A 25,896-nucleotide genomic window follows, 5' to 3' on the forward strand; every position below is an offset into this window, starting at 1 on the left:
CCTGTATTTGGCTCCATAACAATAATAACTCCATGTCAACATTATCCATGCAAAGCATTTGTTACAATATAAATGCAAAGTTTCATTTTCTAAAAAAAACTTTGTCATTTTGGTGTGAGCATTATGTTGTAAATTGATTTGTTTCTGCAAATCAAAGAGTCGCCCTGAAGTCGCTTTTTCCTTTCATTTTTGACTTAATTGTCAGAAGCACTAACCAGGCCCAGCAGGGTAACGGTTTTACACTAGATTAACTTTGACTTGCAGTTATGTACTATGGAGCAAATAATTGCAACGAAAAGCAAAGCAGCCGTATTATAGTGTTTTAATCATAGTTTGCGTTGCATTCATTATTCAACAATACAGAGGGGGAGATTATTCAATCTTTACAGGCCTTGGTAAATAAAAATTCAATAAGTGCTGTTGTTTAAATGACTTGTAAAGAATTTGCTCCTTGTTTCATAGCACATGAACACAGCACACTTTACTGTTCTGAATGAATTAGCCTCTGTCATAGATGGAGACTGGACCAGTATGATTAATAACTTCTATTCTGAAGGTTGAGAGCTTGTTTTCAATCGAATTATAACAGTGTGTATCTTTAGTTGGCAAGTAAATCAACATCAAATTGACTGATGAATCACATCATCTGAATACTGAGCAGATCTTGTCAACATTTTGCAGCCTCATTCCCATTTGGAAACCTTTCAAATCATATTTTCGCTGCTTTGGATCAAGTGCAGCCTTACACAAGGCACTTAGTGAAATGGCACCTGCTGCCTTCACAGTGAAGTTGAAGATCAGTGGGGTTTCTGGGTGAAGCTGAAAAAGAGTCCAGTTTGTATGAATTGAGCCATTATAATTATTGAAAAATATCCAGTTTGCACTGCTAGAAAATTACAGCTCCCCCAATGTGAATGTTGACCTCTAGCTCCCTTCATGAAGAATCCGACATAAGTTCAATCAAGAGATGAGGTAGAGCGAGAGATTTATTACCTTTGACTTTGCCGATCAATGAATTTGTCATGTTATCTGGTGATTGCTGCAGAATGACCTCTGGTAAATAACCTGAGTAGGCAGCCATCTGCCCTGACAGAATTTAATATATTGAGAGTGCTTTCTTTCTCTCCCCACCCAATTAAAAAAAGCATTCTGTTCAAATTCCAGCTCTAATGTTGTGAAGTACTTAAAATAATTTCCCATGAGAATGGTGCATTACTTTAATGATGTTTCCTGGATTGCAAATGATGACAAACAATGCTTGGAACAAGAGAAGTTTCCTAGCTTGGGGCATATTTTTTTTTAAATTCTCCCATAATACATGGGACAGATCTGTATGCCACGGTGCTCTCTAATAATGTTCCATAGTATAGTCTGTTTGTTGGCACTCTTGAAGAATTCTAAGTACAAGTCCTCTTTCACCTGCTGTATTTCTTATCAATTTCTCAATTGTTTACTACCTGCATTTTTAAATCTTCCATTTATGCATACACTCATTTCATTCTCCTCAACTACTCCTGATGAAGTCAGGAGGTTAAGGTTACCACCTCTAGGAACAGTTCCGCAGATCAGATATTCCACAAAACTGAAAATCTGGCAGCAGGTAAAATTCTTTGAGAATTTCCCAAGGAGGTAATATTTGAAATTCTGCATATGGAAATACTTAAAAGAAAAGATTTTCCAGTGCACACGGGCAAAGTTTCTGCAATCGGCAGGAAACTCATCCAGGAGATTTTGATCCCCATCTCAGGATTGCAATCTGGTTTATATAAATTGTGCTATTAATTCTTACTACCTTTGCTTGCTAGGAAACTCCATGGAGGCCAAGTTTGTCTGCTTTTTAAAATGGTAATGACAGTCCTTTAATAAAGCGCACAGCGTTCCTGTTTTCTTGGAGGACATTCACTCTATGAGTTCAGTTTCAAAAGAAATTGTGCATTTACAGTTTGTGATTACAGGCAATATGAGTCTTGTGTTTCCAAACCCTGGACCATATCTAAAGTACTTACCTAGTGTACAGCATACTAGTAAAGGAATGCACCAACACTGGACAGAATAAGAGGAAGAACAACCAGAACAATTTGAAATGAATGTGAAACAGGTTGATCCTGGAGGAAAGGTTAGAAGTAATCTATATCAACCATTGCTGAAAAATTTGAAATACTATATGGCAGCTGGTAAGTAGAGGAGACAGAATCAGTGAGGGAAAAAAGACATGCACCGGGATTAGAATTTGAAAGGAATTCTTTCACTAAAGAGCATGTAGTAGTTGCCATTATCCCAGAGGACCTTAGGATTACACTCTCATTAGAGGGAGATGACCGGTGGTGAATTTTACCCGAGGGTCACCACACCTCAGATGAGGTCAGGAAGGCAATGCCTTCATGGTGACTTCAACCAATGTGGGACTTGCACCCATGCTAATGACATCACTCTGCAGCACAAACCAGTCATCCAGTCAACTGAGCTAACCAACTAGGAGAAAGTGAGGACAGCAGATGTTGGAGATCAGAGCTGAAAATGTGATGCTGGAAAAGCGCAGCAGGTCAGACAGCATCCAAGGAGCAGGAGAATCGACGTTTCAGGCATGAGCCCTTCTTCGTGGCATGGAGTTCGGGCATGAGCTAACCAACCCCCCACAAAACATATGATCAATATTTCAAAATCACCATTTTGACTGTAAAGACATTCAGAACACCACTGGATTCTTTCAGATATTGATGTAAGATATTGTGAGCAGTACTGAGCAGAGAGTGACAAATGTGGCAGATTTTTCTCCCCATTATTGCTAATGTCGTGGCACTTGGAGCTATAGCAGCCACAATGAAGACTATTTTACAAACACAAATCAAAGGAAATCTCTTTCTTCTCCCACCAAATTCCCCATGTCTTAATGTTCAATAAGATACAAATCAAAGTAACATTTGATTCCAACAGTGTATTCTCCAAAATAAATACTCTCCTATCCACATGAACTGCAAAGCTCCCACAAGGTTCCTTCTGTTTCCGTGATTATTTGTGAAGTATTGTATTACTGCACCAAGCAGATTTGGTTTCCGTATCTGTCATCTTATGAGTGCCATTGAGGTATGATGATTTCACATAAGTCTCACTGGTACACTCTATACTTAGAAAGCACTTTCCATAGAGAAGCTAAGGTCAAACAGAAGACTGCGAGTTTCTGATCTTCAGCAAAGTTCTAAAAATTAAAACATGTCTCTCAGTCAGTACTATTCACATCCTGGCCCTGAAATGGGATGTGTGGCCTGGCTGCGAGGGAGATGGGTTTATCCTCATTCCATATATAACTTATTTCTCGGTCTACTAAATCCATTATCACCAATTTATTCACTGTTAGAGAATTACATAGTTACTGGGAAGGTATTTGTGCATGTGTTTGTAATGGGATGATGATGTATTGTGGAGACTAATATGAGATAAATTCATTCAAACTTTAAATTTACTTTGGTGTCCACATGCATGGAGTTGCCATGAAGTACAAAATGCTCCAGCAAATGTGTCATAACAGTTGCACAGAATTACATCAATTATACAGCTAGAAATAAGCCCTTTAACCCAACTAGCCAATGGGAGCCTTTACGGGCCACAGTGGTCTCTTCCCATCATATTGCAACATATGAGCATGTCCTGCTATAACCTCCTCGCTCACAAAAGTTATCCAACTTCTTTTTATCGGTATCTACGCAAATTGCCCCAACCATTCCATATCATCCCAAAATACAAAAAATGTAACTAAGCGTTAGCACTAAATTTGTTGGAAAATTTTCAAGGATTAAAGAGTAAAAATGTAAACAGGGGCCCTTTATGCTGCTCAAATGCCAATTCTTCCACATTTTAACCCACTTTATGAAGAACCACTAATGATAGAATATGTGGGCAAACAGATAAGCTGTAGGACATGAAGGTGAGCACTCCTGAATGTTGGATTTAAACATCACTGGATAAATCCAAGCTCATAAATGAACTAGGAAGCCTACACATGGAATCAGGGACCAACCTGAGATCCGAGTGGACTGACAGTCCCCAACTGATGCAGTGAGATTCTGGAATTGTAATTATCCACTTTCTTGGCATATTTTGAAATTCGAGAACCTCAATTTTCATGTTAAGTAGATGGAGATTCTCCATTTCTGCCTTTCCAAAGATTCACATTTCTCCCCTAGCTGCTAGGCGAGGGATCTGAATACGGCAAACTTGTTACACTATCACCCAGGTATTCTGGGCACAGCTTTATCTGGCTATAACCTAAATTCTAAGCTGGTAGCTTGGTATGGTTTTAATTCTGCTTTCAGTATTCCTGTGGCCTGTGCAATGTATTTTGGTTCCAGACTTTTTTTTATATATAGAATTCCCATAGTGCAGATAGAGGCCATTTGACCCAATGAGTAAACAACCCTCTGGTGAGGATCCCATCCTGACCCATCCCCTTCCACATCCCTCCATTTCCCATGGCTAATCCATCAAACCTGCATTTCCCTGCATGCTACAGGCAATTTGACATGGTCAATCCACCTAAACTGCACACCTTTGGACGATGGGAAGAAATCAGAGCATCTAGAGGAAACCTGTGCAGACACAGGAAGAATGTGCAAACTCTACACTAACAGTCATCCAAGACTGGAATCAGACCCGAGTCTCTGGCACTGTGAGGCAGCAGTGCTAACCACTGTGCCACCCTTCTCCTTGTTCCTTTTTGAGGGGGATGGGTGGTGGTAAAAGAAAATGAAAAGGCTATCAAAGGAAAATAAAACATTTTTCCCAGCCAGTCTTGTTCAATCAAGATCTGCAAATAGTGTGAAGCTCATTTAACACACCATCAAAAATCTACTTCGTATTATCCTCAGAAGTAAATACTCATCCGAATTTATGTAGATTTGTCAGCTCTGGTAACAATCGTTGAGTACAGCCAAGAAAAAGAGAAAGGTATTAACATGGAAATGGTAAGCAGACTTGACAGGAGAGAATAGAGGACAATTCTCAGAGTAAGTCAACAGATAAGGCTGGAAAAAGATAAAACTAAAGACTCTTAAATGGAATTTCCCAAGCCCCTGAGACTTGGGCAAAAATGAAAGAGTTGGAAAACTATGCTGAGAATGAGAAAATTAGATTCTCAATATATAGAATAAAAAGTCCAGTTTTGTATATCATGTTCAGCGGCTAGTTGGGAATCTTACTAGTGAGTGGCCAGACACTATTTGCATGCATTAACATTTTGTTATAGCCTAATCCAGTGTCATTTACAGGAAGGCAACTATTCTCCCAGGTACTGATGGAAACTAGATACCATCAATTCCCGACTTGAGAATCCGAGCAGTTACCAATGGGTGTAACGTGCCAGTATCTTCTCCAGGCCTCCATCTTGGATAGCATTCCTCAACATTCAGTGGGCTGCTTCTGGCTCCACCCTCCATCCATAAAATTTGGCATCAGCAAAGTACGTGCCTCACCAGATCATCATGGCACATCTCAGGTTAACTACTTATATGGTTCAGCACTTCAGTACTTGGGAGCTCAATGGCCTGGACATTGCATTCTGCTGCTCGGCCACTTTGTGCACAGGGAAAGACATCTATCTCAGAGCAGAATAATTTTAAGACTCCTACCTTGTTTTCTTAGTGCTTAATCACTTTGTGCTTACTTGGATGCATATAGCATCTCTGTTTTGCCTTATCTTGCCTTTTAGTTCAGGTAGAAAGTCAGGCAGCTGGTCATGTTTGCCAGCAATCAACTGTCAAGGGGGTGGATGTATTTGTGTGTGGCATTGTGCTATGACAATGTCAATGTCAAACCTATACCATGTGCAAGCAGCTGATGAAGCAAACAATACATGCAAGTCAAATGGGAGAAGTCCCTCGTCTGATCAAGGAAGAATATAGTTAATCATGATGCAGGTCCAACCTCAGTCAAAAAGTGTGGTCAAGTGTTCTGAGTGAGTGTGTAGGAAGCACAGAGGGCAGGAAATATTTGTAGTTTGTGGGGAATGGGGTGGGTGAGAGCCCTTATAAGTAGATGCTGCACACAATGGTGCAAGCAGTGGATCAAAATCCTTAGTTGGAGGTGGATACAAATTGCATAGCAAGAATGAGTGGGATGTAGTGGAAGCAAGATAGCACTTACTGTCACTTACCTTTGTGCAGTGCAGAAGGACATTAAACTATTCATAATATTGTTCTACATCCCTCCATACCATACTAATCCAAGTGGCTACTTCAGGTGAGCTTGCTGAATTTGACATGATATGCATCTGGGTTTAAATACAGTACCTGCACCATGAATGACATAAGGGGTTGGCAACAGAGGGCATTCCCCCAGTAGCTGGGCACAAGTTTGTATGGAAGTGGTGTGTGGAGGTATGGTGCACAAGGTGAATAGTGTAAAATGACGTGAATTTAGTTGCTCACCAAAGGAAATGAATTCCCTGAAATTAACCCTTTGCCTAATGTTCTATAAACTGAATTCATGTAACATCTGAAATAAAACAAGTGAACTGAGAGCACAAATAGATCTGGTCTTTGAGAGAGACATGGTTGCAGGGTATAATCTGGATTAGGATCGGATGGTGTAGGGCATTTAGGAAGTACAGGCAGCTAGGAAAAGGTGGATAGGTTATCTCTGAATTATGATTATAGCACAATAGAAAAGGATGACTGAAGTTTAGAAACCATGATATGAAAATGATTTAGGTAATGATAAGAAATGATAAAGGCAAAAGGTCACTGTAGGAATGGTGTACAGGTTACCTAACAGCAACCATACAGCAGGGTGGAGAATAAAGGAGTGAGGGACATGGTGATAATTATGGAAGAAAAGTCAGATGGCAAAAAGTAGTCTTGATAAGGAATTCATTGAATAGTTTTAGGATAATTTCTTAGCGCAACATGTTCTGAGCCATCCAGACTATACAACCTAGTCTTCAGAGTAAACTATACCAGACCTGACATTTTGCAGTAAAAAGGATTAATGAAACTTATCATAGTGAAGGCACCTTAAATGCAGCAACCATGACTGAATTTTGCCTTGCGTTTGAGGGAGAGAGAAGTGGATCAAACATGACTTTAAATTTAAAGAAGGCCAATTATGAAAGCAGAGCTGCCAAAATGAATCGGCAGTTAGGTTAGAAGTCAACAGCAATGTATAGGCAAATATTGAAAGAGATCATTCAAAATATCAAAAATTTCACAACTGAAAGGCCTGGATAGAGTGGATGTGGAAAATTATGTTTCCATTAGTAGGAGAACCTAGGATCAAGGGCATGACATCAGATTTGTCTTGTTGACCTGACCTCACAGCCGAGATCTATTGAATGGTAAAAATAAAGTTGATGCAACAATGCATTTAGATTAGTCTGTGTGCATTGAATATATATTCTCAAGTAAATATTGATATTGTAGTTTTAGTAACACATTCTCACTTTATACAGTGAATGTTAATGATCAGAACATGAGTTATTTGGGTTGAATTCTGTCAACAAAGCAAAAATTGAAAATAAACTGCATATGTATAAAATTGCCCTTTTTTTGGATGCACCCTGTGCTCTGTCTGCCAAACAAAAAAGCTAGAGTGAAGGTTCAACCTTTTCGAACTGACAGGAGGAGGAATTTCTTTAGCCAGAGAGAGTGGTTAAACCATAGAACTCTTGCTGCAGGGGGCTATAGAGGCCAAAGCATTAGTGGGCGGCACGGTGGCACATGGTTAGCACTGCTGCCTCACAGCGCCGGAGACCCGGGTTCATTTCCCGCCTCAGGCGACTGACTGTGTGGAGTTTGCACGTTCTCCCCATGTCTGCTGGGTTTCCTCTGGGTGCTCCGGTTTCCTCCCACAGTCCAAAAATGTGCAGGTTAGGTGAATTGGCCATGCTAAATTGCCAAGGGGTAAATGTAGGGGTATGGATGGGTTGCGCTTCGGCGGGTCAGTGCGGACTTGTTGGGCCGAAGGGCCTGTTTCCACACTGTAATGTAATGTAATCTAATCTAATCTAATCTAAAAACGTTTAAGACAGAGATATGCTCTTGATTCGTAAGGTGGTCAAGGATTACAAGGAGAAGGCAGGAGAATAGAGTTGAGAAGTAGATTGAATGGTGAAGCAAACTTGATGGGCCAAATGGTCTAATTCTGCTCGTAGTCTTATGGTCTAAATCCCTAATTGCCACAGAAAAAGTTGTAATATTTTGGTTCAGGAAGACAATGAAATATTCGCAAAGTGCTGTTAGATCAGGTCAATTTGACCCAGCGGCAATGAAAAAACAATGATATAGCAGTAAGTCAGGATGATGTGTAACTTGAAGGAAAATTTCAGTTGACATGTTCTCAGGTATTGCTGCACATATTTAATCTACATAGTGGAAGTATAATGTTTGGAAGATGCTGTTGAAGAACCTTAGGAAATTGAGTTGTTTTAACTTTGCAATGTTTCCTTTCCACAGATGTGCTGAGCTCCCCCATCATTTGATAATGGGTTCTTCCTGGAGTCATCTTTCTCCTGTTGTACTTGCATAGTTTGGCGGTTCTACTTAGAGCTGGATTTGGGAGGACTGCAAATCAGCAATCTGCTCCATTAGTAATCAGATTACTTAATTTCATCAGTAACTAGATCTGTAATCTGCTGTCAATGTTTAGCATGGATGTAGTCTTGTAACGTAACATCATCAGACTGCACCCTACTTACAGGCAAGCCTGTTGTGTTATTCTGGCATACCCTTGTGTATTCCTTATTAAACCTATTTTCTTTAAAATCCATGTAATTAATAAATGAAATCGAATACAAAAACCACTAAAAATGGGATTTGAACTCATGACTATTTTTAAGCCATTAACATTACTGCAGTCCTACTACATCTCTCTCCAATCACTTACTCTGGCTTGGAACATAACAACTGCGTCACAACACCCCTCTTCTATTTTTCTTCTACCAAGATGTGAGGTTGTTTTGGGTTTATTCACTAATGGATCAATTCATTTAATCAAGGGAACCTTTATATTTTCAGAGTGGTGAAAAAGTTCAGCAGGTCTGAAAGCATCTGTGGAGAGAAACAGAGTTAATGCTTTGAGTCCACTATGACTCTTCTTCAGACAGACCATTCTTAACTCTTTCTTTCTCCACAGATGCTGCCAGACTGCTGTGTTTCTCCAGCACTTTGCTTTTATTTCAGACATTCAACATTTGCAATATTTTGCTTTTAACCATTATTTTTGTCTGACTTCATTCATCATTTAAATTTGTTCACATTGAGCTTTATTCATAAATTTAAATTAGTCAAAGTTAAAGCAGAGGTTTGTCAAAATGGGATCAAAGACCATCACAACAGCTTGTCAGTAAGTCAAGACTTTATATCAATCGATGGTTTGGATTTGAACTTGGGTACCAAAAGTAAAGAGACATTTGCTGAGTTGCAGCATCATCCAATTCCAGCACCAGTTAAATTTGTTTTAAAAACACGGTCAAGTTAATATGCTGATGTAGCTGAACACTGCAGTTTCTCAGTTCAGCAGTATTTCAGCATTTAAAGGGGTAATTTAACTGCAGTTTATTTAGAGGATTGATTCCATTTCTAATCCTTTGTGGCTGTAAGAAACACATGTTCAGTTTATAGGTAATCCTTCAAAGTTTGTGTTCCAGAGTGATATTATTTAATATAAGCACATTCCAGATTTTCAGTATATCATTGCCAACATTGTTTCAATTATACCAAGCAGTAGATTAATGCGTTCTCTATAATATCAGCAGGTATCTTGTGTTGTATTACAGATTTATTAGAAAAATGAACTAGAATAACATTTGGGAATTTCTCTGGCTTTCTGTCTCTACAATTAGGAATATTGAAACTAGAGTAGACCATTCAGCCCTTTTGAGACTGTTCTGCCATTCGATTAGATTTGGTTCATTTGGATCATAACTTCACTGTATTTTCCTGGATTCCATAACCCTAACAGAAATCTGTCAATCTCCATTTTGAACTTTGTAAACTTTAAGAGTGTAGCCCCTTTGAAAACAATATAAACCCATGAACTAAAAGGAGTTTAGAATGTGCACCTTACCCGCACTAAACAAGCTCACAAAATACTTTTCATGCTTACTGTGCCCAACCACACTTTCTGAGATGGTATATGGCAAGATCCATATTCAAATCATGAAGCTGTTCTTATTCCATAGCAACTGTGTAGCTCTTTGGGAGTAGTTTCATGTTCTGTTATGTGATGTGATTTTGTTATTTGAACAGGTAAAGTTTATCTATGGTGAAAACCCTCAGTGGATTTGCTTAAGGGCACACAGCAAGTTTGTTTTTTAACTTTATAAATGATTGAGAGGATTTAGGAAATACCAGTATACAAGGTTACCTTTTGTATTGTGCCCATTTTAAAGAGTCTACTGATGTGGAGGTGCCCATGTTGGACTGGGGTAGACAAAGTCAAAAATAACATCAGGTTATAGTCCAACAGGTTTATTTGAAAGTACAAACTTTCGGAGCACTGCTCCTTCATCAGGTAGCTAATGGGGCAGGATACATAGGACACAGAATTTATAAGTGTCATACAACTTATACAATGTATTTAGACAAACCTAGATGGCTGTTAAGTCTTTAATCACTTAGAATGGTGCTGCAGGTTTTGATTGATTAGTATGTAAATCTCAGAATTTCTTTCAAATCACAGCCCCAATATAACTTAATAGAAGTATTTGTGACTTCTAATTTTGACACAGGTACTTCTTCATGGTTTTGTTGGCTGTAATTTGCTTTTCATTGTACCTTTTTGTCAATTTCTAGAATTGACACTGGGGTTTAATTTTGTAAATCTATGAATGTGTTTTTCTCTTCCAGTTGCATCTTCACTCTCCACCTCCTCAACTTATTTCATTGAATCACAATATACTCAATAATTTCATTGCTCTATAACATCTCATTTCTGTTTTGCAAAACATCAAACATTAATCAAACCTGTGAACCTGATTTTAAGTTAAAATATCCCCCATCCTGCCTGGCACAAACCAGGCAGTGGGAGCAGCCGAAATGAGACATAGCTTTGTCCCTGATGAGTGTTCTTTTGAACAGATAACTTCAACCTCAAATCGACACTGTCCTCTTTAAACGTAGGGCCTGATGGCCCTTCCCCCCTTTCCCTACGAATTCTCTTGATATTTACTTGACTGTTGAGAGTTGTATGTGTGCCTTGCCTTTTAGAAAATTCAAATTTGAGAACTCCTTAAGCCATGGGCATAACATGACAGCTCCGTGTTCCAGCTGATCTGCTGAGGTGCTGAGAGCTCTGCACAATCACAAAGACCCATTGGTTCACTGTAATTCTGCTTCATAAAAGGTATAATATTTTGACTGCTTTTAAATAGAATTAGAATTAGGTTTATTTCACATGTACTCAAATTCAGGGATAAAGAAGTACAGTGAAAAGTTTACAACATTGCCATTCATGGTGCCATTTTAGGTACAAGGTACCTAGGTGCAAAATCTTAGATTTAAAAGTAGAAAAATAAAGAAATAAGTTAAAAGTTCAACATTACAGTTCCTGTCAGTGTAAACTAGCAAATAAGAAATAAAAGGTAAAAGTTCCAAATTAGTCTTTCTTTAACCATGGGCCTGCAGTCATTCCATGCGGGACTTTCCCCATAAGGGCTTGATCTCTCTCTCCTGCACTGGGCTAGATCTGTCTTCTGGGGAAATAAGCATACCCATAGAGTTGAATAATCCTTCATGAGTGGTTAATAATTTGACCAATATTATTATTAACATGATACTAACTATAATTCTCAACCTCTTGCTTGCAATTTTCCACTCCCGCCTCTGGCCAGGTAATGCATTTGGCTGGTTTTGGATGGACCTATTGCTATGGAACTGAAGGGCAGTTGTTAGGATCGGTTGGTTAGACCTGCACACTAGCCGTAGACTGCTCACCTCGGGCATTCCCCTTCACTCCATAAAGTCCATCAGTAAAAGGGGGACAAGCGTCTCTGAGAACTGTTCCTATTTAATAAATGTTTGCCTTCACAATGTGGAATTCACCTGGCTTTCGCCCTCCAGGTGGTGAAGCCAAAAAGTTTTACCCTGTGCTTAAACTTCTAAAGAATATAAGTTTTCAAAAGGCTGCCTACTTAATCTGTGTATTATGTAAATGTCATTACGTGCACGTGGTACTGTTGGCTTTGAAGAATGATTCAGCATGGCTCTCATTTCATTTGAAACATTTGCAGGAGGATAAATGGATTAGGGGTCAGGCCTTTCATCATTCAATGTCTGCAGACATACACCAATGATGATATGGTATAATTTTACACACTGTGGTAAACCTGAAAAGCTTATATACACTGCGGTGCAGAAAATTAAGGCAGTGAGGTGGTTATGTTAGTGGACTAGTAATCCACTGAGAGCCAGAACAGTAATTCAAAGAACACAACTTTAAATCCCACTGTGGCAATTCAAAAACTGAATCTCAAATCTTAAATAAAAATGAAGAACTCTCTCAGTAAAAAGATCCCTATAAAGTTGTCCATTGATCATAAAAAAAGTTAAAGTCCTTTTGTGGAGGAAATCACTAGCTTTCATCTAGTCTGGTCTACAGTTGAATCTCATCCCAAACAATGGCCTCACCAATGATTCAATTGTGTCAAGTCTCAAGGAAAATACTATGAGTGATCCAGTAAATAGCAGCCTTGCCAGTGATGCCAACATCTTAAGAATAAATTATAAAGAAATGTGTGTTATGCATCACGTGTCAATATATGAGAGCTATGTTTTGGAATTACATTACTTAGGCTGATCTATGGGAACATTTGACCAATGTGGGCATGGAGTTCCCTGGAGACTTCTCCACTGGAGTAATAACATCATCTGCAGAAGAGTAGGACAGTAGAGTCAGAAAATATGACTCTAGTTAGAATTGTTCTCTTTCTTTAAGAATTGAGATAAAATTCCCCTAACCAACAATCAAATACCTTTTCTAGAATTTTCCAATACTTTTCATTTCCTCTGTTTAGACAGTTAGAATAAGAGATTTTTAAAAAACCAGAAATAACATAAATACATTTCCCAGTGAGCAAGACTTATCATTTGTGAATTTAGGCTGGAACAATCAGCAAGCTGCCTGATTGTGGAGGTATTACTATTTACTCTCTCCTGACAAGCTCACAAGTTGCAAATCCTGGTTTATTCCCCACGTCTAACCAAGCTCAAACACGGAGGGCAATGTCATGCCCAATTATACGTGTTAAGCTCAATTACTGTGCCTTGCATATAAAGAACTGAACCGAGGACCGCCTTGCACTGTATGCTTCAGGTACAACAATGTTCACATACATTTTAGGTATCATCCATAGTATTCATGATATTATACATCACCATGTTTATCTGGAAAATTCAGGAGCCATTGTGAGTCTAAAGTGATTGTCAATTTTAATAAATCCATTTATAGGATATAAATTCTACTGATTCAATCATAATCTTGGGCACATTGTCTCTGACACTATTGTGGTGCATTATGTAAAATAGAATACAATAAGAAGTGATCACTGAGCCAAATTTAAACAAAGGAGGGAGAATACATGGGTCTGGAGAATTATAATTGACTTATGGATTCATAAAAGCAAACAAGTGTATTTTGCTTCTTGTATATGCACTGAATTACTTTGTATTTGGTTTTCCTAAATAAAATGCAAAAATAAAAGTTGTATTTATCAGAAGTAAGAATTATGTATTGCAAAGGTAGCTGTAATGTCAGATGCAGCTCAGTTAGCAGAATCTTATCTCTGGTGCAAGAGGTTATGGATCCAAGTTCCATTCACCATACTTGAGAGCAATAATCCAGGCTTCCACATTTAGTGCAGTACTGAAGGTGTGCTGCACAGTCAGAGGTGCTGTCTTTTAGATGAGTCATTAAGCCAAGGCCCTCTCAGACAAATGTACAAGATCCCATAAGATAAGAGCATAAGAACAGTGGGATTTTCCATGTGTTTTCTGGTCTACAATTATTCCTCAACTAACACCAACAAAGCAGGTGATCTGATCAGCAAGTCATTGCTATTTGAGGGACCTTGCTGTGCTGAAATTTGGGGCCATGTTTCTTAAAGTGCAATATAGTGGCTATATTTTCAAAATATTCTTTGTTTATAAAGTGCATTGGAATTGTTCTATGATCATGGAAGTCATTAGTCTAACTCTTTGCTTATGTCCACATGCAGTCAAATATCACAACATTCTAGTTCATCATTAGATATTCAAAGTCTTACCTTACAAAGAAGAACAAGAGCCCAATCTATGAGGTAGGCTGCCAGGCTCATTTTTGCCTTCATGTAGCGGTCAGGTAAGCAAGACAGGTACATCCGGTACAAGTTAGGCACAGCACTGGCTGACTCCATGGATTCAGGCCTTCCAACATTATCTCTGTCTGTATTCAAAAGATGCTGTCCAGGGCCAGCCTCCATTTTAATCAAAGATATTTCGGTTCTTAGTCACAGCAATCGCCGGTTATGCCTCCGGTTAGCCTTTAGGACATTGGTGTGTGTGTTCCTTTTTATAAAAGCTCCTGCGCTCAAACTAAGTTCGCATCTGCAGAACAATTTCTGAGATGAAAATTCAGCTGCACAGTTCAACTCTCTGCAGGAACCAATTTGAATTGAAAACAAGAGTTCTGTATCTATTTTAAACAGTCTGATGTATCCTCTTCCATAGACATACTGCCTCTAGATAAATATAGCCATAGTTTAGCGCACAGCAACTCAGGAATAGCAATCCCATTATTATTAGAGGGGGAGTCATTCTTTTCACATGAAGTTGTTGAAGCAATGTGTACAGTGGTTCAGCACAATAACAAGAGACAGTCATAGCCCGAGCTTAATAACGCTAATATTGATTTCACGTTGCTTCTTGTTACTTTATATATAGAATGCACTCATTTAAAGTGAGTCTCCTTGCGAAAGGTTGCATAGATCGATGTTCAAACCATCTGCCGCGGTGTGGTGTTTTTTTTAAGTTTTACAAAGAGTCACTGAGAGAAATAAAACAAGTGATTGCAAGTTTGGCGAATGAGCCTGACATGCAGTGACTCCTGCTGGCTGCATTCTGCCCTTCACGTTTTTGTAACAGAAAATAATACTTCCTTTATTTTTCTGGTATAGATTGATCTCATCTCGTGCAAAGACCACCGACACCCCTCCCCACTACCCGCCACAGCCACTTCAGTTACCTCCAGATGACTAGGAGCCAGATAGCGAGTTAGTCACTGACTGGTGAGTGATAAATTCACTTGTCTGTTTTCTTCTCTGTCTTTATGTGGCATGATGCCTCTTGCCTTTCCGCGACTGAGTTTATACTTCTCACCACAGTTCAGTTTCACTGAAAAGCTACAAGTTGCTTGAAATTCACCTCAGGAACTCTGGCACGTAACAACAGAGCCAAAACTGTCGACTTTTTTTTTGTTTTAGCCGACAAACTTTTGAAATCCAATTCTTGCACTAATGCCAGCCTTATTCCACTTGTTCCGAATCATGCAACCGCCTCAAAGACAAACATTATCCAGTTTATTATTAGTTTACTGGCTCCGTTTCAACCTCTATAGCAGAGAGAAAGATCACACTCTCTTCACTGTATGATGTGAAGTGGAACCTCCTTTATGAAGACAAAAAGGGCTCCTCCCTCCAGATTATTATATAAATCTATTCCAATTAATTGCACTTCGTTTTCAGCCGATTAGTGCAATCTTGTATGTTAAAACTTCACCCTTGGCTTTCAACATGTTGCTTAGGTTTAACTGGGGGTCTTCACATCTGTATCAGGTCATGGGGAACAGCTGGTGTGGCGGGGGATGGGCATGCATTCGAGCACCTTTACCCCCACCCCCGAGATCTACACAGTGGCTTTTTTTTCAACTGTGTGCGATGCAGATTCCACAGTACAGGCATTCTTTCCTACTCTTTAATGGTGACTGATGGGCTTTGTTCTTGTTAAGCACTTCACACTGCAACTGCCACAGTGATACAAAGCTCCAGATTTTGAAGGCACAAGCTGTTTTGGCTCACAGTGTGTTAGTCATGAATGTCACAAATCATTCCTTTGTTAAACCCTTAAATGACGATGGCCCCATTTTATTTCCTAAATCGACTCTTTGACTGCTGGGTGTTTTTGAAGGTGGTTGCACTATGACAACTTATAAGCATACATATATCTCCTGAAATCCCTAAAACAACAATTTTGAAGAAAGCATGTAGAAAATTGTGGAAGCCAACAGTTAAATTATGCAATTTGTCCAATACAGCAAACTGGAAGCTAAGCCAACTGTAATAACTATTGAAATGATGACACACTTGGAGGTCTGAAAAAGTTCAACTTTGTTGACATCAAAACTGTCAGATCCAAAACTAGATCCAGCATAATAAAGATGTAGGTCAATGGTGGCAGTGCAAGTGAAGACTTGCCTTAGCTCATAAAAATTCTACTTTATCATAGTTCAGTGCCTTATGCAAGCCTTGACTGATCTTAGCTTCAATAAACAAAGGGGTAAGAATGATACGCAAACTCTCCGACTAGTGATTCTTGTATCATTAGATTGTAATTGGGTAGAAAGTGAGACAGCCATTACAATACAGGAAAAGAGATACATGAATCTGTATAAATACAGTCGGTGATTATTTCCCATTCACTTGCAATGTAGACTTATTTTCAAACTTGAATAGAGACCACTTACTTTATATGTCTCAGTATGTATTTGTGTTCTTTTCCTTGTCTAAATGTATGTGAATGTACATTTTTGTCTGTAGGGTGATGTCTGTGTGCAAGTCTGTGCATCTGTGTGAATGTGTATTTGTCTCTGCAAATGGGTGTCTGAGTGTGTATATCTCGATATGTAGGCATGAGTGTCTGTCTCTGAGTACATGTATCTTTGTGTTTTCTGTGTCTATATATCAGGGTTGATGTAGGTATCTGTGTGTGTATGTAGATCTCTAATTGTGCATAAGATCTAAGTGTGTGTGAACTCTTTATCTCTGGGTATGCAAATGGCTGTGAGTGTATGTGTTTTCTGTATATGTAGGTATCTGTGCATCTGCATGCATGTGGATATCTGTGTGCGGTTGTGGCTTGTCCCCCTGTGTTGGTAGGCATCTGTGTGTGTATCTGTGTTAAGGTCTTTCTCTTTATCACTCAATGAGTATAGGTACATGTGTGTTTAGCACAGAAGGCTGCAGGTTTGGTTTTAACAAATTAAAGTTTATGACAGAAAATACATTTTTAAAAAACAGAAATCAAAATATCTGAATGTAACACTGCTTGAAAGATTTCAAAGCATATCACAAAACAAAATCCCACCTATTTCTCAACAACACTTCAGTTAATCAAAATCCAGGTAAATTTTCCTTCCTGTGAAATGTATAGGTTTGACTTAATTGTCTTCTTGTTCCAGTCTGTGAGCTGTGAGGCCTTTTACCTGACTACTCACACATAAGCCAGACTTACTTAGTCTTTCAATAATCTGGAGAATTTTAACCAAACACTCTGGTCTGGAAATTTCACAAATCTTTCCTTTACTATTCTGAGTGACCCCCTTATAAGGAGAGATTACTTGCATCTAACTTCAGTCAAATCTGCTTCGAACTGAACCCAAAAGCTTTTGAACCAATTTTTTAAAAAAACCTGTTCATGATTGATTCTGCCAAATCTAGTGGTTTAAATGTTTACCCTTTACAGTCTTAAACCAGCACAGTATCAACAAGCTTCCATTAAAACTCCAGGAGACTTACAGTCACCTGCTCTCTCACAACTGGTTTAAAATCATGGTTCCAGAAAGCCTGTCTTCGTTCATTTTTAAAACCCTTCAGAAAAACTAACCAACACCCATATGTCACTACTTTGAAATGCAAACTCTTAAAAAAAGTATATATAAATATTGTAAAATATATAAATATTGTACCTTCCTGTGAAAAAAAGAAAATGTACGTTTGAAAAGCGTTATCATTTCCCATCAAAATTTAACACTATTTATACATCACGTTAACGATAATATTGATAACATACAATGTGTTTCACAGTAATCATATTTTATATAAATCCATTTTCTTCACAGTACTCAGTTTTGTTCATAATGTTCTCTTGATAAAGCGTCTGTTATAATATTCTTTTCCAGGATGATTGGTTTCCATGAATGATTTTTAATTTCTATGCCTGGGAGATTGAGCTCAACTGAAACAACAATAAGCTCTTGACTTGAAATTTTATCCAAAAAAGAAATAGTTTTGGTTTGTTTAAATAACTGTTTCTTCCATATTGTTGATATATATTTCAAAATGATGAAGAGCCAATATAAGACTCATTGTCTCCTTTTCCACACTGGATTATTTCTGTTGGCAGGTGAGCATTTTTGATCCCCATCTCGTTATCTTGTAGTTAAACTACCCCCATCGATCTCCACTAAAAGCCAATTTGAATATCTTCTCATAGTCCAGTGCTGCTCATGCCAGTGCTTTCGGTGCAGCTTTCAAGATGTCAAAAACACACTTAACATTCTTGCATCTGCACAAATTTTCTGCCTTTCTACAACAAATTTGTTAAAGGAGCCATGACAGTGTCGAAGTTCAGAATAAATTTCTGAAAAAATACACTCATGCCAACATATTGCAAAATTTCAAGATTCATCCTGGACACAGGAAAATCCAAATAACCCTCTCTTTCAATTCATTAGGTGCTACTTGGCCTTAGCCCAGCGTGTAGCCCAAATAAGACCCTTTTGCTTTGACAAATGAATGCTTAGCCTGATTTATAAGCAGACTGTTGACAAAGAGGCAATCTAACCGTTCACTTGAGTGCTGAAAATGTTCTTAACAGATTTGGCTGAAAACAACCTAGTTGTTAACATAATCCACATGGTTGCATAGTTCTTTAATTACTTTATTGGTCAGTTGTGGGAATGTTGCTGATGCATTTTTCATTCCAAACATTATGACTTTGCACTGGAATTCTATCTAGTATTACAAAAGCTGATATTTCTTTAGTTCTGGCAGTCAATGGAACTTGCCAATTTAGCATGTTAATTTTGGTGGCATATCATGTATATCAAATCAACATCAAATATCAATGTGGTCCTCAATGTTGAGATAAGATGTGAGAAAGTTTTTATCATTGCATTGACTTTGTGATAACCAACATAGAATCTTTGTGACCCATCAGGTTTTGGCACCATCATAATAGGTGAGCTCCAGCTACCATGACTCATTCAATAATGTAATTGACTACCATGAGCTAGCTCCTGTCTTTTGTTTGAGCTAATTCCTTTGTGTCTATAAAGCTATTGCTTCATAGATGATGGATCAACTAAATTAATATCATGAGCAGCCAGGGATGTTTATCCTGGCCTATTCACTATTATGATTCTGCAATAGCCTTTATAAGTCAAATTGGTAATTTTCTGGAATATAAAATATTATTTTAAACATCTCTATATAATGCAGCCTGAGAGCTAGAAGATTGGCGGTTGAATTTTAAATTTATGATTCATTCTCCAGTTATTCTGAGGTTTTGATTTAACTGCTGTAAGTACACTTTACTTCTGGCTGTCATCCTGCGATGACATCTTTCACTTGTTAACATGATACACTTGCTGAACTTTCTTCTTGTCTGGAGTATTCATTATATTGATTCTTTTTGGTTTGATAACATTCAGGGCACCTTGCTTTAATTGGTTCCGCAGAGACTGGTAGCAACACTAACACTTCATCTCCAACAACAAAATTCCAAACGTTGACCTTTTTAGCTGCTCTAGTTTTCATTGTTGTTAAGCCCTCTTCAAATAGTTCTGTGCCAATTCACATGGTTTAGTTAGTATCTCTTTGAATCACAAAACATTGACAGGCAATATAGTCACCAAGCTTTGCTTTTTCAATATTTCTTTAACTTTAATGGTCCTCTCACCTCATATCTTTATCATTCAAAGCCACAGAATCCTGTGGACTGATTCGGGGCATCCTTAATGGCAAACAGTAACAAAGGAGTGCTTTTATCCCAATCATTAGAACATTCCTGACAATAAGCCCTAGTCCTGGTCTTCACTGTTTGATGCCACATTTTCAATATATCTTACAAATTTGTGAGATAAGCAGAATATGTGAATTATAGTATTTCCAAAATAGTTCTAATTTCTTTGAATATTTGCAAAGTAACATTTGAAGTGTTCTATTACTATTTTCAATTTTTTTCCAGAGGTACTGCTTCATTAAAAGAAACTGATCATAGGTAGGGATTCTTCACAATTAGTAAGATGCTGCTTAAATTCTTGAAAAGCTGGTATTAGAATTAAAGGTGCAGTTTTCACGAATGTTTGGGATTTTCCCATTACCTGGCATTTATGCCATGTCTTGCAAAATATGACTAACTCATTATGAAAACTGAGCCATTAAAAATGCTTTAATATTGTAACCTGTGTTTTCCTAATACCTAATTGACTTACCATTTTAGAATTTACTGAGCCACTGTACTATTTTGCTACAATGTGCAGATGGAACTACCACCTGATGGACAACTGCCTATTCCACATTGGACTGGTATTTGAGGTGGTATCTATTTCCTCATTAAGTATTTGTTCTTCAAGTAATAATAACACTTAGGTATTGGTTCTGACTTAATTTTGGGGGAAATTATTTGAAAGGTGATTTATTTAGAAGTTGTAGTGATTGTCAGAAATACATATTGCTTTTATTTAACTTTGTCCTTGGCTGATTTCCACACTGAGTGAGAGACAAGGAAAAAAATACTCCAGCACAATGCCTGTGTTAAAACTGAATTTCTGCTCTCCTAAAACAAACTTGGAAATAAATTTTGGATTTCTCCTCTAGAAGTTTCTACCATTTATTTTGCAATGGGGAACTGACAAGAAATCAATGAAGTTGTGCTAGTAATATTGTCAATAATATTGATATTTGATTGTTCTCTAAGTCATCACGATCAGTGGGACTAGGAACAGGTCCTCCTCAGACCCACTTTTCAGCTCCACTCAACTCAATAACTACTGAGTTCAGTAATTCAGTGGAGTCAGAAATCCGACCGAGTCACAATCACTATCCTGAGACCAAAACATCAATATTTTCAAAATGAGTGATAACATAATTTTAAAAGATAATTTTAAGAGATGAGCAATAAATGCTAGCCTAGCCAACAGTGGTTATATCTCTGGGACAAATAAATAGAACTTTATCCACTACTAACATAACATATTTAATAATATATTGTAACTCTTTCATGTTGACTTTGTGAAGAACATCTTGCTTTTGAGTTAAAATCGTGCAGATCCAAGTTCCATCCACGAAGTTGCAGCTGTGTGGCTCAGTGGCGAGCGTTGTTGCCTCACAATGCAACGGTCCTGTGTTGGATTCCAGTCTCGGGTGACACTGTGTGGAGTTTGCACATTCTCCCTGTGTCTGCTTCAGTTTCTTCTGGGTTCTGTGATTTCCTCCCACTGGCCAAAGATCCACAGGTTAGGTAGATTAGCCATGCTAAATTGCCCTGGAATTACCTCATTGTCGCCAGGGATATGTAGGTTCTCTGGATTAGCCATGGTAAATGTGGTATCATGGCGTAAGGTGGACTTGGTCTGGGTGGGATACTAGTCGGAGGGTCATTGTGGCATTGATAGGCCAAATGGCCTCTTTCTGTAATTAGGGCTTCTATAATTCTTCTATGTTTCAATCCCAGGATTTCAGCATGTTACATATTACTGATTCTTTAGTACAGTGGTGAGAGTACATAACACTGTTAGTACTTCAAAAAGGATGTAAAACCAATGTTCCATTCACCTCTAAGTGGATGCGTAAGATCATATGGAATGATTTAGAGTCAGAGTCATATAGCATGGAAGCAGACCCTTCAATCTAATTCATCCATGCTGACCAGGTATCCGAAACTGCACTAGTCCCATTTGCCTGCATTTGGCCCATATCCCTCTAAACCCTTCCTAATAACATTCCTTCTAAATGCCTTTTAAATATTGTAATTGTACTTTCCTCCACCACTTCCTCTGGAAGCTAATTCCATACACACCGAACCCTCTGTGTGAAGAGGTTGCCCCTTAGGTCCCTTTTAAATCTTTTCCCTCTCACCTTAAAAGTATGCCCTCTAGTTTTGTACTACCCTACCCTTGGAAAAGACCTGTGGATATTCATCTTATCTAATCTCCTCATGATTTTTATAAACTTCCATAAGGTCACCCTCAGCCTCCACTGCTCCAGGAAGAACAAAATGCCAGTCTATCAACTCCTCCTTAAATCTCAAATCCTGCAGTCCCGGTAACATCCTAGTAAATTTTTTCTGTACCTTTTCTAGTTTAACAACATCCTTCCTTAGCTAGGTGACCAGAATTGTATGGAGCATTCAAAAGGTGGCCTCATCAATGTCTTGGAATTCTTTGATTCAGCAAATGGTAATCTAGTGAGCAATGCTACAAAAGGATTGGCTGGTCATTCATCTCGCTTAATGTTCTGACTCTGCAGAAATTGTTTTCCATATTCCAAAATATAACAATAACCACACTTCAAAAACAGAGTTAATCATCTGGGAATGCTCTGGGACGAAAGATATTCATTATGTGTTGTACATGAAGATCACATGCATGTATCATTGCTATGTCAAAGCCAAGTTGAAGCCTTGGGCACACCTCTCTGTGGGTCATCATTCTCGTTTCCACAGCATTATGATACAAAAATAAGACATCTCTGCTACATTTACTGTTTATTCTACAGTATTCTAAAACAAGTTGTACAAACACGTTCTCCAGTTACATAAATAAATCAACTTCCATTACATAAAAAACAGTATATTAAAACTATTCCAAATAACTACATTTCAGAAAATCTTGCGAAAAAAGATCTACCATTTTGACAAAGTTACAATAAAAGTTTGAAATATTTAATTACTAAGACGTCCAGTCACTGTACAGAAATGATTTGGCAATGCCAATGTTGGACTGGGATGTACAAATTTTAAAATCACACAACACCAGGTTATAGTCCAACAGGTTTAATTGGAAGCACTAGCTTTCGGAGCGCTGCTTCTTCATCAACCACCTGATGAAGGAGCAGCACTCCGAAAGCTAGTGCTTCCAATTAAAACTGTTGGACTATAACGTAGTTTTGTGTGATTTTTAACACTGTACAGAAACTACTCATTGAATTTACAGACTTATAGCTTGATCTCTCTATAGTAGATAAGATTGTGATGTATGGTACAGTAATGGGAATAAGCTTATCAGGCTTGCAGGGAACCAGCATCTGGTAGATCAAACAATATTAAATCTGGGTGGGAGGGTTGGTAAAACTGCAATAAACTGAGTTAATTTCCCAAAAATGAAATTCCATGGTTATTTAAAAATGAAAGTGTAAATAATAAAACAAACTTATTTTGTATTAAAACAAATCTAGAATAACCTAAACACGATTTTCTAAATAATCTGGATTAGTTTGTGCAATGCTGCACAGCATAACAATTGGTTGTGATCACTGTAAATTCCTTTTGGAAGGATGAACTGGATGGGCCAAATAATTTCCTTCATCGGTAATACTTTATCAAATTAAAATTATTGATATAGTACACGCTGTCAAGTAATGTAAAACCAATGTTCCATTCACGTCTAAGTGGATCATCCCAAATGTATGAATTCATGTTTTTGGCAGTCCTAATGTTTGGATGTGAAATAGTGATGTCTCTATCCATCAGAGTAATAAGCTTTGAATTGTGTGGAATATTAGTCACAAGTCAGCAGTGGTTCTCTGTGCTTTTCTGTGAACTAATGTTTCAATCTTTTATATATATATTCATGCTCATCAATGTGGGGGATGTACACTTCCTTTCTCATCTCTTGATCTCCATGTTGGCAAGTACTGAATTGAGTCAATGTAGAATAGAGCTACCACTATGACTAAATATTATGACTAATTAGTCCTTCTCAAAGGAGCTTGCTATGCTGTACATGTGTCACTTATCGTGGCTAGCAGTGCTTGTGCTACCAATGAGGTGGCCTATCAAATTAGTGATTGTTTATATGTTAAATAACCAGTATGATATTATTAGTTTGTGGATTGAAAAGTCAACGACAAAATCACAGTTTTGAAGTTAAATATTTTTAAAAAGTCAAAATTAGTTCTGTTAACAATATTCTGTGATAAAGCTATTGCTGTCAACCAGTCTTTCAATTGCTGTCACAGTGTTATACAAATACCCTCCACACCCAGTCTACACTGGATTTAAAGACGGTCTTTAAGTTAGAGTCTTACAAGCGAATGCCATGTGCCAGAATTGGGAATGCAAATCAATGGCATACAAAAACAAAATGGGGTTTAAATGTCAGACCAGGTGCTTTGAAGGTAAGTCATGCTGTTAATGTACAAGAGGCCCCTTCTTATTGCCAGTGGGAAAATCTAACCAACTAAATCATCGTATTCTCTCTCTGGTAATAATCAAGATGCAGTAATGAGATGAGTTTGAAGTGGCTCTGTCTAGCCTGCCCCTGACTCTGAATTGATTGTTGTATGTTACCCCTTCTGCTGATAGTCATTTCCCAAGCTGTACATTTCACAATTATAATAGAATGCATAAAATGATTTGTGGCTTTGGTCTCAATTTTAGACAATGAATACATAACAAGTGTTGTGCAGAACATCAATATATTGGACACAACCATTTAAAGAGGATACAACAACCCTGGGGGGAAAAAAACACGTCTTGCAAGTCAATTTCCAAGAGGAGATCTGGATCCCATTTTCAGAAATTGGGGTTTGGAACAAAAGAGCATTACAAATTTCATAACATGATTATCATGTTGATTAGGTGCATTCTGATTTGCAAAATATTACAGTTTGATTAAAATGAGCGTGCAATTAAATAAACTTACATTAACTTTCAAGCAATTAAATTAACTGAACAACCAAAAACAGTGCTATCTAAATCTCCTACTCTCAGTTGAAACTTCATAGAAATCTTTTGTGTACACTTACTCGAATCATTAAAGAGACTGGGAGGGTATTGTGGTACAGCCCATGATAGTTTTGTCTCTATAAATTTCATGGTTATAATAACTTGTAAGGTTATCCATGATGCTGAAAGGCATTTGTATGTGTAAAGGTCTATACACTGGGATTTGTTTTTACCATTCACTATCCAATGTAAAAACTTCAGCTTGATGATAAATGCAACAATTAGTCACTGCTGGTGTCATTATTGTATGGCAATGTTTTTATTTATTCTTCAGTAATTGTTTTATTATTTAATTCTTTACACACAGCACTCAAAACCATCATATTATAAATGAGTTGTATGGACTATTACGATGCTGTGCTGCAGATAGTCCAGTATTGGTGGATGACACTCTGCCATAATATTATAACATCCAGTTCTGAATTGATCCTTTTTTCAGTCATTTAAAGACAGCAATAGAGAAACTTCCTGATGCTTGCTGGCTGACTGCAATTTGAGATAAGGTATGGATTTTCACAGCAAAAGATTGGAAGAAAAAGTGATTAAATTGTGGTTAAGTGGCAAGCATCCTAAGGCCAGTGTTGTGATGTGCTGTCAAACATCATCCCATGTAGCCTGCCTATCCAATACTTCTCATTTCAACACAGGCAATCATGCATGTGATTTGATAAAAGCTGTTAAGTGCTATGTTCTATTCTTCTACTTAACTCCATATTGCTGTTATTTAAAGTGGAATGTTTACTTTGCAAGTATAAATATCTTTATTTGTGGTCTTTTCTAAAATGAAAATGAGATAATTGTGCGGTGCTTCAATTGTATTTTTCATGGAAACCACATGGATCTTTTCCAGAAGGTTAATCATATTGTTTGAAGAGTTTAATTTCCAGCAGATGTAGCTGTGGAGTAGGTCTGACTGTGGAATAGAGCTCCC

At 37.9% G+C, this 25,896-nt stretch overlaps 1 protein-coding gene and 1 long non-coding RNA gene across 10 annotated transcripts in view; one reads left to right on the forward strand and one right to left on the reverse strand.

The window, feature by feature from the left end:
- The window catches only part of LOC122555777 (Rho guanine nucleotide exchange factor 4), a 473,424-nt gene extending 458,355 nt beyond the window's left edge, over nucleotides 1–15,069 (reverse strand). For 4 of the 6 annotated variants that reach the window (XM_087993757.1, XM_087993754.1, XM_087993760.1 and 1 more), the window contains exon 1: nucleotides 14,249–15,067. In XM_087993757.1, coding sequence (XP_087849883.1) covers nucleotides 14,249–14,443 — 195 coding nt within the window. In that variant the 5' untranslated portion in view covers nucleotides 14,444–15,067. Of the gene's footprint in view, nucleotides 1–14,248 lie in introns of all 6 variants that reach the window. The other 2 variants (XM_043701907.2, XM_087993755.1) reach the window with 2 other exon arrangements.
- Nucleotides 14,835–25,896, forward strand: part of LOC122555779 (uncharacterized) — a 46,219-nt gene continuing 35,157 nt past the window's right edge. For 2 of the 4 annotated variants that reach the window (XR_015759218.1, XR_015759220.1), the window contains exons 1-3: nucleotides 14,835–14,919; nucleotides 15,137–15,247; nucleotides 20,205–20,237. This is a non-coding gene — a long non-coding RNA (uncharacterized LOC122555779). Of the gene's footprint in view, nucleotides 14,920–15,136; nucleotides 15,248–18,317; nucleotides 18,360–20,204; nucleotides 20,238–25,896 lie in introns of those variants that run through there. The other 2 variants (XR_015759219.1, XR_015759221.1) reach the window with 2 other exon arrangements.

This window comes from Chiloscyllium plagiosum, unplaced genomic scaffold (genome assembly GCF_037043375.1).
Source record: "Chiloscyllium plagiosum isolate Xiang-an unplaced genomic scaffold, Cpla_swu_hap1 HiC_scaffold_13, whole genome shotgun sequence".
Taxonomy (NCBI): domain Eukaryota; kingdom Metazoa; phylum Chordata; class Chondrichthyes; order Orectolobiformes; family Hemiscylliidae; genus Chiloscyllium; species Chiloscyllium plagiosum.